Here is a 19,957-nt window from a genome sequence, read left to right on the forward strand (position 1 = left end):
AGCTTCAGACTACTCTTGATTAAGAGTTTTTGGTTGCAAATGTTTTGTATTTACAAACAAAAATGATAAATTCTCCCCTCGTGCAATCCCATGTGTCTTTTTAGGATATGTTGAAAATAAAAAAGGCTACAAGTGCTATGATATTTAAAATGACAAATTATATGTATCAAGAAATGTGTCTTTTCTAGAAAAAGAAAGTTCTTTTGAAAGTAAAAAATCCAAAGATATTACTGAATATTCCTTTTCAATCGATTTAACTTCAAAATTCAATGAAGAAGATTTTGAATATAACTTTGACAATGATCAAAGTCCTATTATTTTTTAAAATGATAGCGAAGACCAAACCAATAGGGATGTTGGTCTGCAATATTCAAGACGAAGAGTTGGAGAGCAACACCCACCATGTGCATTAGAAAGGTTTTCTGAAGTTCCCCCTCGTAGGACTTCTAGAATTTCTCGACCTCCCAAAAAATTTCTCTTACGAATCTTTTTCACCCTCGTATAGGGCATCCCTTGCATTAATCCAATTCTATGTTGAACCTTCCTCCTATTTTGAAGCAAAAAACATGAAGAATGGGTTGAAGCTATGAAAATAGAATTGGATGCATTAGAGAAGGCCAACACTTGGTCCATTCAAGACCTTCCTCTCGGAAAGAAACCTTAGGCTGTAGATGAGTCTATAAAGTCAAAACCAAAAGTGATGGGACCCTAGAAAGATATAAGGCACGACTTGTAGCCAAAGGTTATGCTTAAGAGTATGACATTGACTACGAAGAAACCTTTGCCCTTGTGGCCCGTATGACCACTGTTAGAACTTTAATTGCTTTGGCTTCTATAAAAAAATGGCCTATATTTCAAATGGATGCCAAAACTGTTTTCTTAAATAAGAGTGTTGTTGAAAAAGTCTACATGGAAGCTCCACCTGGTATTACTATTCTTAAGGGTAAAACACTTCGTCTTGAGAATGCCCTTTATGACCTCAAACAGGCACCAAAAGCCTGATATGATAGATTTAGTCATGTTATGACTAGAGTTACCAGAAGCTTCTTAGATAGGTGGGAAGCTCGCTTCGGAAGCACGATACTCCTCGCTTCCGAAACTTGATGAGAACCTTGATTCTCCCACGCTTCTCATATGCTTTCCACACGCTTCATTTATTCTTCTTATATGTTCTCTTACTCAACTTGTCTTGTTTTTATGTGTTTTCTCACTCACTTCCATGTGATTTCTCTAAATTGGTAGTCATTATTTTTAGATTTTGTTAAAAAATTAATTTTTACACTAAAAACATGAAATTTAATGTTTTTCACTTTTATTTTAGTTTTTATTTGTGTTTCATTTTGATTCCCATTCAATTCTTATATTTGTTTATTTTTTTCATTCCTCGCTTCCCGCTTCCTATACATTTTAAAATGCATTGCTTCTCGCTTCCGCTTCCCGTATCGTTTCTCGCTTCCGCTTTCTAGTCTGACAACCTTGGTTATGACTGACATTGGATTTCATTCTTGTTTGACTGACACTGCCTTGTTTATTAAGCAATCTGATGCATGTATCATCATCCTTCTTTATGTGGATGATACGACAAACAGGGAGTTACCAATATTAAAACTCTTCTTAAAACTCATTTTGAAATGTTTGATTTAGGATTATTGAGATACTTTTTAGGAATAAAAATTGTTTATTCCCCTCGTGGGTATTTGATATCTCAATCTAAATTTGCTTTTGATATTGTTTCTAGGTCTGGCATTATAGATGATAAGAAGGTGGACACTCCAGAAGTGGTCAATGTTAAAATGAAAATTAATGATGGAGAGCGTCTCGATGATCCCACTCCGTTCAGACAACTTGTTGGAGCACTTTTCTATCTCTCCATCACTCGGCCAGACATAGCACATGCTGTACACACAGCTAGCTAGTTTCAACATGCTCCCACTTCTGTTCACATGGGAGCAGTTTTACGTATTATTAGATATTTAAAGAGTTCTCTCTCACGAGGACTCTTCTTGTCTGCATCGTCACCATTAGATTTAATTGCTTATACTGATGCTGACTGGGGAGGTGATCTTAATAATAGGCACTCAACCATTGGTTTCTGTGTATTTTTAGGTGAATCTCTAATATCATGGAGGTGCAAGAAGCAACAAAAGGTTTCTCTTTCTTTCTCTGAAGCTGAATATAGCGCCATAGCAACCACCACAATGGAAGTTATTTGGCTCAGGCGACTGCTCGCTGATATGGGAGCTGAAGCAACACAGGCTTCACAAATGTGTTGTGACAACAAGAGTACAATCTACATCGCAAGCAACCGGACTTTCCATGAGCGCACCAAACACATTGAGATAGATTGTTACTATGTCAGAGAGGAGTACTTTCATGAAACCAGTGATCTTCCATATGTGACGTCAGAATACCAATTAGCAAACTTCTTCACCAAGACTCTCGTGGTTCCCAGATTTCACTTCCTCTTAGACAAACTTTCGCTCATTGTACCGTAAGTTTGAGGGAGAGTGTTAAAATATAAATAACACATATATAATAATAATATTATTATAATATTATTATTATATATTTTTGTATTTATACTTTTTTATTTTTTTGTCATTTTCCTTTTTGTTTTTGGTATCTAGTTCTATTAGAACTAGATACATCTAGTTTGGTCAAGTTTCGGTTGGAACTTGACCAACTTTCTAGCTGTTAACAACCGTTAGAATTCTAGCTGTTGAAAGTTCCAACAACTAGAAAGGGGAGCTCTCCTTAATACTCTTGTATAAATAGGGGTGCATCCCCTTGTGTAAATTATTCCTCTAAATGCTTTTTACGCATTTTGCTCTCATAAATAAAGTGTTATTTATTTTTATGCTTTTCCATTTATACCCTTTTATGGGTCTTGTCTAAAGTATCTTTTAGATACTTTCTTTTGAGTAGATTCAAGTGCATTCGTGGAGCCTACCATTTCATTACAAAGAGGACTCAAGAGAGTCGTTGGAGCTAGTCCAATGACTCTAGTCCAACAACTATCTCAAAACTAGTCAAAGGTTTGACTAGTTTTGAGTCTAATTCAATATGAACTAGACAAGCCTAAAAATACAGAAATAAATGCAAAAATAAAAGAAAATAAATAAAATAAATAAATAAAATTATTATATATAATATAATATATAATAAATTATATTATGTTATATTATATATAATTATACACTTTTTAACACTCTCCCTCTAACTTACAGGACAATGAACGAAAGTTTATTTAAGAGGAAATGAAATCTAGGAGCAACAAGAGGTTTGGTGAAGAAATCTGCTAATTGGTATTTTGATGTAACATACGACAGATCAATAGTTCCATGTAGATACTCTTCTCTAACATAGTGACAATCCATTTCAATATGTTTGGTATGTTCATGAAATGTTCAGTGACTGACAATATAGATCACACTCTTGTTGTCACAGCACATGCGTGAAACTTGTGTTACTTCAGCTCCCATGTCAGCCAAGAGTCTTATGAGCCAAACTACCTCCATTGTTGTGGTGGCCATGACTCGGTACTCAGTTTCGTTGGACGAAAGAGACTTTCTGCTGCTTTTTGCACCACTACGAAATTATGGATTCACCTAAGAAAACACAAAAGCCAGTGGTTGAGTGTCTGTTATTGGGATCACCTCCCAAGTCAACATCAGTATAAGCAATTAAATCTAATGACGATGAAGCAGACAAGAAGAGGCCTCGTAAAAGGGAAGACTTGATGTATCTAATAATATGCAAAATTGCTCCTATGTGAACAGAAGTGGGAGCGTGCTGAAACTGACTAGTTGTGTGTACAACATGTGCAATATCAGGTCTAGTAATAGAAAGATAGGAAAGTGCTTCAATAAGTTGTCTGTATGGAGTAGGATCATCAAGAGGTTATCTATCATCGATTCTCATTTTTATGTTGACAACTTCTGGAGTATCCACTTTCTTATCATCTGTAATTTCAGACCTAGAAACAATATCAAAAGTAAATTTAGATTGGGATAATAAATATCCTCGAGGGGAATAAACAACTTCAATTCCTAAGAAATATACCAATAAACTTAAATCAGTCATTTCAAAATGATTTTTAAAAAACTTTTTAATATTTTCAACTCTTTGTTTGTCGCCTCCGGTGATGATCATGTCATCCACATAAAGAATAGTAATAATAATCCCTGTATCGGAAATCTTAATAGACAAAGCAATGTCAATTAAACAAGTTCTAAATCCAATATCAAGCATAACATAACTAAACTTGTCGTATCAAGCTTTTGGTGCCTGTGTAAAACCATAAAGAACCTTTTCTAAACGAAGAGCTTTACTCTTAGGAATACTAATACCAGGTGGTGCTTCCATATAAACTTCTTCAGCTAGGTTTCCATTGAGAAAACATTCTTGACATCCATTTGAAATATGAGCCATTTTCTAATAAAGGCTAAGGCTACTAGTGTCCTGACGGTGGTCATCCGGGCAACTGGAACAAAAGTTTCTTCATAATCGATGTTATACTCTTGAGAATACCCCTTGGCCACTAATCTGGCTTTATACCTTTCAAGAGTTTCGTCACTCTTGGTTTTAACTTTATAAACCCACCTATCGCCTATAGGTTTCTTTCTTTGTGGAATATCTTGAATAGTCCAAGTGTTACCCCTTTCTAATGCTTCTAATTCTGCCTTCATGGCTTCTATCCACTCTGTATGGTTTTTGCCTTGAATATAGGATGAAGGTTCTACATATGAGTGTATTAATGCAATAAATGCCTTATATGTGAGTGAAAAAGATTCGTAGGACACAAATTTTTCGAGAGGTTTAGAAATACTGGATGACCTAGTTTGTGCTCAGAATATTTTTTCAATGCACATGGAGGATTCAATTCTCTACCTCTTGAGTATTGTAAACTGGTGTCCCTATGGATTTGCTCTTCATTAGCAACATTATGTTTAGAATCAGACCATCGTCTAGATCGTATTCATGGTCACATCCATCAGATTTCGAAGTCGAATTTATCAAAAAAGAATATTCGGTTACTAGGTTTTTTCAAAATAATAAAAACTTTTCTTTTTCAAGAAGGATACATTTCTTGATACATACAATTTTTCATTTTTAAAATCAAAACACTTATAGCCTTTTTTATTATCTGCATAACCTAAGAAGGCACAAGGAATGACAGGGGGGGAGAATTTATCATTTTTGTTGGTGAAAACAAAACATTTGCATCCAAAAACTCTCAATCTAGAGCAATCAGGGGATAATTTGATAAGTTTTTCAATTGCAGTTATATTTTTTAAAGAAGAAGACGACATTCGGTTAATGAGATAGGTACCAGTTAGGGTTGCTTATGCCCAAAACTCTTTTGGAACTTGATTTGCTATTAATAAAGTCCTAGTGGGTGGTTTCCATAATGTGTCGGTGTTTTTGTTCAACCAAACCATTTTGTTGTGGTGTGTGTAGATAAGATCTTTGATGTGTAATGCCATGTAAATTGAGATAGCCTTTAAATTCTTTTGACATAAGTTCCCCCCCCTGAATTATTGCGAAAAATAAAAATAGCATTTTGAAATTTATTTTTAGCTATTTTGTGAAATATTTGAAAATGCGAAAAACCTCGGATTTATGTTTAAGGTAGAAGATCCAAGTATGCCTAGAGAAGTCATCAACAAAAATTACATAATATGCATATCCGCCTTTTGATATGGCCAGTGCAGGACCCCAAACGTTCGAATGTATTAACTGAAGTGGTATAGATGAAACAAAAGTTCTATCATGAAATGATGATTTTTTCATTTTTACCAAGAATATAATCTTTACAAGCAAAACTTTCAGAATTACAAAATTTTCCTAAACTTGGAAAGTGTTGGATTTTGGATATATGAGGATGGCCAAGTCTTTTGTACTATAGATTCAACTCTAGTTTCTGAACATTATAACAAAAGGCATTCTTGGGTAATTTCAAAAATTTCGTATAATAGAGTCCTTCACTATGGCCTTTCCTAATCAGCTTCCCTGAGTGACGATCCTGTACCCAACAACCATGAGAAGAGAAGGAGATGTTACACCCATAATTAGATATTTGAAAGACAGATAAAAGATTTAGATTTAATTTGAAAATGTTTTTAACTTTTGGAATAAAGAATTTTTTGGATTTTTGAAGGTTTTCAAAATTTTCTATTTATTTTATTTCAAAAGATGTATCATCAGCTGTGAAAATATTTGGCACACTTGAGTTATTGTTAAGACATTCAGACAAACTATTGATGTTTGAAGTTATATGAAAAGAAACACCAGACTTAAGGAGCCAAGGAAAGTTACAGGGATCGGAGAAAGATGAGACAACGACTCTGGTTGAGGTTTCGGTTGATGAAGATGCTTCTTTGAGAAGAGGTTGAAGGATTTTCATTAATTGTGCCATAGATACGGACGCATCTTGATTGGTTAGATCTTTTGATTATTGTGATGAACCAAAAAATTCTACCTTCTTTTCTTCTCTTCCCTTTAATTTAGGATATTGAGGCCTATAATGTCCTAGTTCATGACAATGGTGACAAATGATTTTTCTTTTGTCATAATCATTATTTTGTCTACTAAAATAAGACAGCTTATAAACTCGCATATAATTTCTCAGTCTAGATACAGTTAGAACGAAATCATCTTCATTCTTTGGAGTATTCTTCTTGAGCCTATTTTCCTCCATAGTTAACTCAATAGTGTCAATAATAGAGAAAATTTTCCTCTATGTAAAAGGGCTAATTTGGTTGTTTCAAATTCCGGCCTCAAACCATTTATGAATTGGTAAAAATATTTCATATTGAGTTATTTTTGGTGAAGCTCGATATCTTCGGGACAATGCTACTTTGGCTCAAGACGAGCCAACTTTTCTTAAAGTTCGGATAACTCATTATAATATTCTTTAATACTTTTATCTTTTTGAGTCAAAGTTCGAACTTTATCTTGCAAATTGCATACATATGCAATGTCTTTAAGGGAATACGTATTTCTAAGATATTCCCAAGCCTTATTGTCATGCTCGAATTTGGCTAAACTAGAGCATTTTTTGATGTCAACACTATTAATTAGCCATGACATGATTTTGTTATGCCTTATCTTCCATTTTTTTAACTTTTTCTCATAAGTGGGATAATGCCTTATTTTTCTCTCATTTCGTGAGAGGCACCTCTTTCTCATTTTTAATTTTTGTGAGAATTAGTTTAGATTCCGAATCGGAACCATCTACTATTCTCCATGACCCTTTTTCCCAAATGTAATGTTTCATGATTGAAGCCAACATCGCATAATTAGTATAATTTAATTTGACTGGCATGATGGTGACTTTATCATTGTCATCAATTTTTACAAGGGTGAAAAAGAAAAGAGAGTTGATAAGGGAGAAAAGAGAAAGAGAAAAAAAGAGAAAAAGAAAGGAAAGGACAAGAGAACAATTGCAATCTTTGAGTAGCCAACGATCCTCCAAAACATCTCTTTTCTTCAAAAAAGACACTTGAATCATGAACAAGGAGATGAATCAACTTTTGCTAAAAAGGTACAAAAAACGAGGTGAAAACACTCTAAGATCTAGGAGCTTGCAAGCTATAATACCATGTAAGGAAATGAGGATCTTCCACGAAAGCACAAATGCTTGTAATCGGTGTCTATTAAAGACACTACAATCATAACCCACAAAAGGGTATAAAAGGAATAACACAGATAAAATAATAAACTTTTATTTTATTCACATGAAAATGCTTAAGAAGCATTGATACAAAGAGAGGGGGGAACACCCCTATTTATATACATTGAGAGAGGGAGAAAAAGGGACTTAAGAGGACTCAAGAGAGTCGTTGGAGCTAGTCTGATGGCTCTAATTGTAGTTGTTGGACTAGCTCCAACGGCTATCTCAAAACTAGTCAAAGGTTTGACTAGTTTTGAGTCTAGTTCAATATGAACTAGACAAGCCTAAAAATACAGAAATAAATGCAAAAATAAAAGAAAAGAAGAAAAATAAATAAATAAAATTATTATATATAATATAATATATAATAAAACATATTATATTATATATAATTATATACACTTTTTAACAAAGGATTAACACAAACTATTCATGAGAGGTTGCAATGCAGCCCTTTTATCCAAGCACAAGCAAGTGCATCCCTTAGGATAGCCTATGAATATAATTGCCATTTGACCTAGCACAAACTAGTATCCTAGTATTATCCCTTAAGATAGTTTATGAATATAATTGACTTGATAAGATACTGTCTTGAAGATCTGGTTCTTCCTTTTCTAGCAACAAGAACCTCTATATTGAGAGCAGCCAGAATTTCCAGATATATTTCCATTTCCCTCCTAACTTGCCTGGGGCCAATCAAAAGTTGTTGTATACAACATTCTGGTGAAATATTCACCTCAAGTCCGGCCAGTCTAAACTGACGAGTGCCTGGAAGACTGGGCAAGGCCAAAATATGTGTGATGTGGTCTCTTCCTCATTATAACAAAGGAAACACATGCTAGCCGGATGCATTCTCTTCATACTGAATTGAGTATTAATCTTATCCAGTTCATCCAATGGATCAAATATTGTGTTCCGATTAAATATATATGAACTTTTTATGTTTTAAGTTTGAAATGGAATCCGAATAAACATGAGCAAGAAATAAAGAGCATACTGGTCATTTGCAGTTTCCATTCTTAGTTGGTTCTTGTTCTTTGACAAGATATTCGTGATTCTGCAGGCATATAGACTTGTTGCTGAAGCTTATGGCCTTCGCCTTTCATGTCTTGCAATTGGTATAATTTTTCATTTTGCACACAATATGATAATATATTAGTCATGTTTGTTTTTCAGATATTGCTAATCTAAGTTTATTAACCATCTTTTGTTGAACATCCTTTTGCTGTCACATGATTGATTTGAGATATATTGATCTGAACTCTAAAGGCTTAGGACTTTGCCTGACCAAATTCTTATATCAGTTATTTGGTCTAGTCATGTTTCTTTGCTGATATGTTTGGGAAGGGAGAAGCATAAAGAAAAAAGGATGCTTCCACTTTTTTTGAGTGATAAACAATTATGCTCGATGAACATTTGACCTTGATTTGGGGAAGGGCTATTTGTTAAAATGTATATACATATAATATGTATATATACAATATACACATACATGTATCTATATGTATACATACTTGAGTATGTATGCATATTCATATACATATATATGTATGTGTGTATATATATTATATATATATATATGTAAATATGCTGTAACTATTTTTTCCCTTTTTCTTTTTTCTTTTTCCTTTTAGTTAGAGCTGTTGAAACAATCCAACAACTCTATTTGTAGCTGTTGGACTGTTCCAACAGCTCTATTTGTAGTTGTTGGACTGTTCCAACAACTCTATTGAGACTACCTCTTGTGTATATATCGGGGCGAACCCCCTCATTATTTGTAATTCATTTCTTTGCATTTTGGTGATTAATAAAATATATTTTATGTATTCTTTGTTGTGGAGAACCCCTTTATGGGTGTTTGCGAGTGTTTCCTTAGTGATACTTTTGTGCTTGTCCATTTGGTTTATTGGTGGACATTTTGGTCTGTAATTGGAGGATCATATTTCCTTACATGGTATCAGAGCAAGGCGCTCTTTGAGATTGAAAAAAGTTCGTTGGCTTGTTAAATCGTGTCTCTCTCATGCTCGTGTTGGTGGTTGCAACACAAGCTTGTTTTCTTCTTCGTGAATCATCTCAAGTGTTCGTGTGATCAAGTTGTGCTCTCTTGAAGGTTGACTTGTTTGTAGTGCTCGTTGATCTTTTCAAAGTTCATGAAAGTGGTGCTTGTACTTTGTGTGTTCTCTCTTTCTCATCTCTTCTCTATCTCTCTCCCTCTATGTCACATGGACTCGGCAAAACATATGCCGCACCCGCGTCGACGCGACGCGACGCGGGTGCGCGTGCGGGTGCGGCACCGGGTGCGGTCAACACGACCCTGGGTGCGGTCAACGCACCCAGGGTCATTTTTGTCCACGATTTGGGCGTAAAAAAAAAAGGGCAAATTTTTTTTTTGCCCTAATCTCTCCTCTCTCTCCCCCCGAGCTCGAGCTCTCTCCCAGCTCCGCCGCCGCCGCCCCAGCTCCACCGCCCCAGCCCCAGCTCCTCCTCTCGGCTCATCGTCTCAGCTCATCCTCTCCTTTCGCAGGTACCCTCTCTCACTCTCTTCTTGGGTCGGCAGGGGAGGGGCCGAGCACCCCCCCCCCTCTCTCGGTCTTTTGTTGGGTCGGCAGGGGAGGGGCTGAGCCCCCCCCTGCTCCCTCATTTTTCGGCAGGGGAGGGGCTGAGCCCCCCCCCCCCCTCTCGGTCTTTTGTTGGGTCGGCAGGGGAGGGGCCGAGCACCCCCCCCCTCTCTCAGTCTTTTGTTGGGTCGACAGGGGAGGGGCCGAGCCCCTCCCCCATGTGTTGTTTTTTTTGGGTCGACAGGGGAGGGGCTCGGCCCCTCCCCCATGTGTTGTTTATTTTGGGTCGACAGGGGAGGGGCCGAGCCCCTCCCCCATGTGTTGTTTATTTTGGGTCGACAGGGGAGGGGCTCGGCCCCTCCCCCATGTGTTGTTTTTTTTGGGTCGACAGGGGAGGGGCCGAGCCCCTCCCCCATGTGTTGTTTATTTTGGGTCGACAGGGGAGGGGATCAGCCCCTCCCCCATGTGTTGTTTTTTTTGGGTCGACAAGGGAGGGGTCGAGCCCCTCCCCCATGTGTTGTTTATTTTGGGTCGACAGGGAAGGGGCCGAGCCCCTCCCCCATGTGTTATTTTTTTTGGGTCGACAGGGGAGGGGTCGAGCCCCTCCCCCATGTGTTGTTTTTTTTTGGGTCGACAGGGGAGGGGCCGAGCCCCTCCCCCATCTGTTGTTTTTTTGGGTCGACAGGGGAGGGGCCAAGCCCCTCCTCCATCTGTTTTTTTTTTGGGTCGGCAGGGTAGGGGCTGAGCCCCCCTCCCCCCCTGCTCCCTCTGTTTTCAGCAGGGGAGGGGCCGAGCCCCCCTCGCTCTCGCTCTCTTGTTGGGTTGGCAGGGGAGGGGCTGAGCCCCCCCTTCTCCCCGTGTTTTCAAATTGATTTGAAAATTGTAATGTATTTTTTTTTTGTGTTTTCAGGATAAAAATGACGGACAAAGGGAAAGGACTTGCGTCATCCTCATCCCAACATGCGAGTTCTGCTGCTAGTTTTGCTGATAGTTGCAGTGGGATTGATGATGTGGGGCCACTATGGGTACATGTAGATAAACTCGCAAAAACTGGAGAAGGAGGTGGTGGAAACAAGAGATTTCGATGCAAGCTCTGCGAAAGAGATTTTGTTGGGTCTTACACAAGAGTGAAGACTCATTTGTTGAAGATACCAGGACATGGCATTTTAGCTTGCAGAAAAGTTGATGAGGCAATGCGAAGACAATACAAGAAGAATATGAGAAGAGAAAGGCAATGGCCGATTCTTCTGCAGTCAGTGTGCCATTTGCAAGCCACCAAGAAGATGCTGAAAAAAAAAGAAAAGTCAATGTAGGAGGTAGAGGAACGATACAAGCAGCATTCAATACATATGGAAGAGAAGAATTTGATAGAAAAGTTGGGAGGTATTTTTATTCTGGTTCACTCCCATTTAATGTGGCTAGAAATCCTTATTAGAAGGATTTAGTAACATCCTTGGCAAATTGTAATTTGAGTGGTTATGTGCCTCCAAGTTCAGAAAAAATACGAACCACACTTCTTGCAGAAGAGAGGGCAAATGTGTAGAGGTTGCTAGAAATTAAAAAATATTCATGGGAGCAAAATGGAGTTTCCATTGTGTCTGATGGATGGACAAATATTCAAAGGCGTCCATTAATCAATTTCATTGCTTGTTCGCTTAGTGGCCCAATATTCTTGAAAGCAGTTGATGCATCTGGGGAATATAAAAATGCAGAGTATTTGAAGGGATTGTTTATAGAAGTGATAAAAGAAGTGGGTGATCAGAAAGTGGTACAAATCATTACAGACAACGCTCCAGTTTGTAAAAGTGCAGCGTTGAGTTTGGAGAGTGAGTACCCTCATATTTTTTGGACACCCTGTGTAGCACACAGCTTAAATCTAGCCCTAAAGAGCATATGCAACCCCAAAGAAGAAGAAAATTCACAAGCATATGCTTTATGTTCATGGATTGAAGATTTAGAAAGAAATGTCAAAAGCATTAGGAATTTTGTTGTTAACCACCATCGTGCTAATGCTATATTTAATAGGCATTCTGATTTAAAATTGTTGAAGGTCTCTGAAACACGTTTTGCTTCCATCATTGTGATGATGAAGAGGATTAAAAGAGTGAAGAATGCTTTGATTAACATGGTGACTGATGAAAATTGGAGATTCTATCGTGTTGATGATGATATGAAGGCTCAAGAAATTAAGAAATTCATTCTTGATGATGAGTTTTGGGACAGAGTAGTATACTTCCTTCAATTTACGCAACTTATTTGGGAAATGTTAAGAGAAGTTGATAAGGATGAGCCCATGCTTCACAGAGTTTATGAAATGTGGGATAATATGATTGAAAAAATACAAGCTATAGTTTTCATGCATGAAGGAAAAAATCCTGCATTGGATGATTCAGATTTTTTTAATCATATTCATTCAATTTTAGTCAGAAGATGGGATAAGAGCAACACTCCTTTGCATTGCATGACACATTCTCTTAATCCAAAATATTATGCAAATAAGTGGCGGGCTGGTGGTATTGGTCGTGTCCCTCCAAATTTAGACCCAGAGCTATCAAGACATAGAAATATGTGTATGACAAGACTTTTTCCAGAAGCATATTTTCTACATCAAGTCACACAAGAGTTTGGAAAATTTTCATCTTCGAGATTATATGCACCAGCATTATTCGCGAGAGAAGAAGATAATATAGATCCTATCACATGGTGGTCAACATTTGGATCAGAAACACCTCTTCTGCAACGTCTTGCATTAAGATTGCTATCGCAGCCTGCTAGTTCATCTTGTTGTGAAAGAAATTGGAGCACATATTCTCAAATCCACAACATGAAGAGAAACAAACTCACCAGCAAGCGTGCAGAGGATTTAGTATATGTTCATTCAAATCTTCGATTACTTTCGCGAAGCAATGATGAATACAGGTACTAATTTGCTCTCTTAGTTATTTGATTATTTCTTAGTTTTCATTTAAATATACTTGTATTGTATTTATCATTTTCAAATTGGGTTTATAATGCAGACAAGGAACATCCAAATTTTGGGATGTAAACCCAGAAGAGTGTGACTTCGAGGGAGAACATGAATTCAACGTAACAAACATGGATTTAGCTGAGCCCAGTATTCCTTCTAATGATGCATTTGATGATGAAGAAGAAAATTATTAGCATCCATTACTTCATCAGGATATACTTTGGTATGTAATTTAGTTCTTTTATGCAATACTTATTTGATTGATATTTAGGTCGATTTATGTAATTGCTTTACTTATTTGATTGATAATTTGATATTTAGGTTGATATATTGCATGCATGATGAATCATATTATGAGTTTATGACAATGTTTACTGTTAAATGTTAAACTGTTAAAACTTCAAAATCATATATATATATATATATATATATATATATATAATTTTTTTTTACATTTTTGCCCCTGCTGCACCCCCGCACCCGGGTTTTTTGGAAGTGCCGAATCCCCGCACCCGCACCCATGTGACATAGCTCTCCCTCCATCTCTTCTTACCCTTATAAAAATGGATCATAAAGTGTCACCATCATGCCCATGAAACTCAACTATATGAATTATGTTACGTAATCTTCAATTATGAAGTATCACATTTAGGGAAAAGGGTTGCGGGGATTAGTGGATGGTTCCGATTCAAAACCTAAACTAGTCCTCACTAAAGTGGAGAATGAGAAAGAAATCCCTCTTTCCAATGTGGAAAAAACTAAAGCTATAGCTAATTATGAAAAAAAGTGGAAAGAGTGGAGATGACATGCCATGATTATGTCTTGGCTCATCATAGGAGTTGACGTCAAAAAGTGCTCTAGCTTTGCGAAATTCGAGTATGCCAAAGTGCTTGGGAATACCTCAAGAACATGTATTCCTTTAAGGGTATTGCATATATGTGCAATTTACAAGACAAAGTTCGTACTATGACTCAATACAACAAAAGTATTAGGGAATACTATAATGAGTTATTCGAACTATGAGAAGAATTGGCCCTACTTGCACCAAAGTGACATTCTCTCGAAGATATTGAGCTCTGCCAAAGATTTTTTTACCAATTTGTGAATAGTTTGAGGCTAGAATTTGAGTCTACTAAATTAGCTCTTTTGCATAGAGGCAAAGTTTCCTCTATTGTTGATACAATAGATGAACCAAGAATGAAAGAGAATATGTTGAAAAATTCTCTTAAGAATGATGAAGAATCTGTGTTGGCCGTCTCCAGGCCCAAATCTTATGCTCGGACTTATAAATCACCTTACTTTGGGAAACAAATAAATGCCTGTAGCAACAAAAAAAATCATTTGTTATTATTATCATGAACCAAGGCACATTAAACCTATGTGTCCCAAGCTAAGAAGGGATGAAAAATGCTATACTGATAAGAAGGTGGCAACGGTTGAAACTTTTCAAACTTACTCCTGGTTATATATAAACAGAATGCCATCTTTGTCTGCAAAATATTTCATTAGTTGAAAAACTTTTCAAACTTACTCCTAGTTATTCTAGGTTAAGACTATTTGGTTGCAAATGTTTTGTCTTAACCAATAAAAATGACAAATTTTCTCCTAGTGCTATCTCTTGTATCTTTCTCGGTTATTATGACAACAAAAAACGATATAGGTATTATGACTTTAAGATCGAAAAACTATATATTTCAAGAAATTGAACTTTTTGCTTGATCTTGTTTCAAAACGAGATATTGATGATTGTGATTGTGAGTATGATTTTTAGAATGTTAATGAATCAAAAGATATTGAACTTCTTGATGAACTATTCCATGATGATTAAACTTGTATACAATATTCTAGACAGGGAAACCAAAACCCTCCATGTGCACATGAGAAATTTTCTAACTTTGAAAGTGATAATGAATTGCAAACTAGGAGATCATCTAGAATATCAAAACCTCCATCAAAATTTATATCCTATGACTTTTCTCGATATACCAAGCATGCATTAGCCTTGATCCATTCTTATATAAAATCATTATCTTATACTCAGGCCAAAGAAAATTCTGAATGCGTTGAAGTGATGAGAATATAATTAGAAGCATTATAGATGGCTCATGGAATGTTCAAAACCTTCCACAAGGAAAAAAACCCATAGGTTGTAGGTGTGTATATAAAATAAAAACCAAAAGTGATGGGACCCTTGAGAGATACAAAGCTAGACTAGTTGCCAAAGGGTACTCGCAAGAGTATGACAGATTATGAAGAAACCTTTGCTTTTGTTGCCCGTATGACTATTGTTAGAACCCTCGTTGCAATTGCTTTACTTAATAACTATTCTATATATCAAATGGACGCTAAGAATGTGTTTCTCAATGAAAATCTTATGAAAGAAGTGTACATGAAGGCATCCTCAGGTATGCACATCCCTCAAGGGAAGACTCTTCATTTACAAAAGGCTTTGTATGGTTTGAAACAAACTCTAAAAGTTTAGTACGATAGATTTAGTAGAGTTATGCTTGACATTGGTTTTAGATCCTGTTTGACTGACACTCTTTGTTTGTTAAAGATTCTAATGCAGGTACTGTTATTTTACTTCTCTATGCCGACGATATGATCATCACTGGAGGCGACAAACATGGAGTTCAAAATATTAAAAGGATTCTTAAAACCAATTTTAAAATAAATGAATTAGGTTTTTTAAGATACTTTCTAGGTATAGAAGTTGCTTATTCTCTTAGAGGGTATCTATTATCTCAGTCTAAGTTTGCTTCTAATATTGTTCTCAGGTCTGGTATCACTAATGATAAGAGGGTTGATATTCCAGAAGTGACAAATGCCAAAATAAAAAGTGATGATTGGGAGCTTCTTGTTGATCCAGCACCTTATCAACAACTTATTGGATCATTTTCTTATTTGTCAATTACTAGACCTGATATATCACACGCTGTACACAACTAGTCAGTTTTAACACACTCACATCTATTCACATAAAAGGTGTTTTGCGCATCATTAGATATCTTAAAAACTCTATTTCTAGAGGCTTGTTTATGTCTTCTTCATCTACACTAGACTTGCTTATACTGATGCAGATTGGAGAGGTAATCCTAACAATAGGCATTTAACCACTGGTTTCTGTGTTTTTCTAGGTGAATTTCTAATCTCGTGGTGGTGCAAAATGCAACAAAAGGTTTCTCTTTCTTATTGAGCCATGACCACTACTGGTGGTATGACTGAGAAGATTATTGACTGATATGGTAATCCAAATTCAAGCAGTTTCAAAGATGTGTTGCATCAATAAGAGTGTTATTTACATTGCTAACAACCACACATTTTACGAAAGAATCAAACACATCGAGATGGATTGCCATTATGTAGGGGAGAAATATCTTTAAGGCATCACTGATTTGCCATACGTCACATCAAAATACCAATTGACAGATTTCTTCACCAAACCTCTTGTTGCTTCTAGATTTCGCTTTCTTCTTTGCAAACTTTCGGTTATTTTACCGTAAGTTTGAGGGGGAGTATTAAAATGTATATACATATACATATATCTATATGTATACATATTTGTATACATATATACGTATGTGTGTACATATATATTATAATTATGGTTGTCCATATCGTGTCATATCATATAATACAGCATGATACATATCGTTACTTTTTGATATAACGATACAATGCACACTTGTATCACGATACAAGTGTGTATCATACCCATGTCGGGTGTATTATACGATACACTTGTGTATCGACCCGTATCGTACGGTACACCCCTTATCATACAATACGGGTTTGGCACACTAAAAAAGACTCGAAATTCGGTCTTTTTCATTTTGGGTTTAAAAGCCCTCTTAAGGGTCAACTTCTACACATGAGTAGAGTCTGTTGGAAGGGAACTCATGCACCCTAGGTTCCGTGAGATCGATTTGGTGGTCGATTTGTGCGCAAGAGAGAGAGCTTTTGCGATTTTCTCAAGAGTGCATTTTCACCCATTTTTCTACCCAAGGAAGTGGGTTAAGGTAAAAAATTCTTATTCTTTACTTGTTATTGAGTGTTTTTGGGGGAATATGGCACAGGAAGATCCGACATGGCAATGGTGCACTCAAATAACGAGTGAAAACCGATTGAGAATCAAATGCAACTATTGCAAAAATAGTTTTTCGGGTGGTATCTCTTGGTTGAAGCATAGCTGAGACACATCATAATGTGCAAGCATGCACGTCAAGCAAATTGCTGGATGTCGTAAAATAACAATGCCAACAATTACTTGATGATTTGAGAGAAAAAAGACAAGAAAGAGAGATGAATGAGGTAAAAATGGGGTATGGAGAGCCCTAGGAGGATGTATATTACGAAAATGAGATCCATACTAATCCTACAACCCATAGCATAGGATCATAAGAAGTTCTGCAACGAAGGGGAAAGGTGTGGCTGGTGCCAGTAGTAGTGTCGCGATTGCCGCCACGAACACAAAAAGAAGAGGAGAAAGAAGAGGAGCAGGAGAGAGTTCTTTGAGAGGAGGACCAGGAGGTAGAGCTAGAGGCTCTATTAGGAGTTTTTTCCCTCCTAGGACTGCCCTTGGGGCGCAGCCCGATATTCGTACTGCTATGACTCCTCAACGTTTAGTCGAGCAGGCAAATGTCACAGTTGGGAGATGGTTCTATGATGCCTGCATTTCTTTTAATGCAGTAAATTTCTTTTATTTTCAGCTATGGCATATACCATAACCAGTATCGGGCCTGGATACAAGATGCCTTCATATCATGCTTTAAGAGAAAAAAATTTAGATTCTAATGTGAATAAAGTGAAGGCTTATTGTGATGAGATGAGGTAGTCATGGAGAGATTGGGTGTAGCATCATGGCAGATGGGTGAAAAAATAGAAAGTTGAGGACCTTGATAAATTTTTTTGTCTATTGCTCCAAAAGAACCATGTTTTTTAAATCAATTGATCTGTCTGATACGCCCAATACATCAGATGCATTACTTGGAGTTTTTTATCAGGTTGTTGTAGAGGTTGAACCTCAAAATATTGTTGTAGAGGTCATTCTTTTGGACCCCGTGTGCTGCCTATTGCATAGACCTCATGTTTGAGGACATTAACAACATAGATGAGGTACATCGGACAGTTGATTGCTGCAAAAAAATTATTAAATTTATTTATAATTATGCATGAATTTTGAGCCTAATGAGAAAGTACACTAGTGGTGCTGAGTTGATTTGAAGTGCAGTTACTAGATTTGCTACAAATTTTTTGACAGTATAAAGTTTAATAAAGAATAAAGTTTCACTAAAAAATTTGTTTTCATGTGATGCGTGAAGTTATTGAGAATAACTATACCTTTGGAGAATGTGCTTCAATTGGTTGACAGTGAAGACAGACCAACTATGGGTTATCTCTATGAGGCCATGGATAAGGCAAAATAGTTCATTAGAGATAATTTGAAGGAGAAGAAAAAATTCTACATACCTATATGAAACATCATTGACCATAAGTGGATTGGGCAACTTCATCAACCTCTTCGTGTTGCAGCATACTATTTAAATCCTGCATTTAGATAATCCTTTACTTTTAAAATGGACATGGAAGTCAACCAGGGACTTTTGGATTGCAGGGAAAGGTTGAACCTTGATTATAACATTAAAAATCAAATTCATAAGAAAATAAAAACTTATGATAATGCATTGTATGATATGAGGAGACCTACAACAGTGCGAAATCGTGCCACAATGCATCCAGATAATTTGTTTTGTATGATTGAATATTTGTTATTGTCTTATAATTGATTTCTCATTTTCTTATTTTTTTTTTTAGACTTGTGGTGGGTTAGGCTTGAAAGTGATGTTCCAAATCTTAGATCTTTTGTCATTCACATTCTAAGCCAAACATGTAGTGCAAGTAAATGCAAGAGAAACTAGAGTGTCTTCGAGCAAATCCATACCAAAAGAAAAAACAGATTGGAGCACAAAAGGCTCAATGACCTCGTCTACGTTGGCTAAAACTTACAATTGATGCAGAGGTATATAAAATTGTAAAATTTATTTGTCATTTTCATTCAAAACTCAACTAATTTTAATTTTTTCATATCATTTTTTAGGCAAATCGAAAAGTTATTAGCAAGGAGGTACAAAGAGCAATTCAATTCCATCAGTTTGGAACATTTTGATGAATTAGATGCATGGGTTGAATAATAAGAAAATGCTCATTTGAACGAAGAAGACATTGAATTGATTAACTTGGAAGGAGCCCAAGAGGTAGATGATGAAGAATCCACGTATCTTGGGGAGGATGTGGATATCGGAGAAGAAGAAGATAATGAAGATGATCATGTATTCATGTTTTATTAAAAAACTTGTTCTTGTGAGATGTTTTTGTTTATGTAATATGAAATTTCGACTCTTGTGGTATGTAATAGAGACATAAATGTTTCATAATGTGATTTTATGTATGTATTTTGTGCAATTCATCATTATTTCATATCATGAATTTTTATTGAATTTTCTTGTTTTTTGGATTTTTTTGAAATTTTTTATTAAAAATTTATGATACAATTCGATGTTATTATTGGGTCGACCAATACAAGTAACGATATGCTACTTACAACCTTGTATTATATATATATATATATGTGTGTGTGTGTGTGTGTGTGTGTGTGTGTGTGTGTGTGTGTGTGTGTTGTAACTAATTTTTGCTGTTTTCTTTATTCTTTTTCCTTTTGGACTAGTAAATAGATCTATTGAAGTTCAGTTGTCACGA

General features: G+C 36.3%; 1 protein-coding gene across 2 annotated transcripts in view; it reads left to right on the plus strand.

Moving 5' to 3' along the window:
• The window catches only part of LOC149851284 (uncharacterized), a 66,048-nt gene that overhangs the window by 45,305 nt on the left and 786 nt on the right, over positions 1-19,957 (plus strand). For both annotated transcript variants that reach the window (XM_089999726.1, XM_089999735.1), the window contains one exon: positions 8,739-8,793. In XM_089999726.1, coding sequence (XP_089855852.1) covers positions 8,739-8,793 — 55 coding nt within the window. The remainder of the gene's footprint in view (positions 1-8,738; positions 8,794-19,957) is intronic.

The sequence above is a fragment of the Nuphar pumila genome, chromosome 1 (assembly GCF_984573655.1).
Source record: "Nuphar pumila chromosome 1, dmNupPumi1.hap1.1, whole genome shotgun sequence".
NCBI classification, from domain to species: Eukaryota; Viridiplantae; Streptophyta; class Magnoliopsida; order Nymphaeales; family Nymphaeaceae; genus Nuphar; species Nuphar pumila.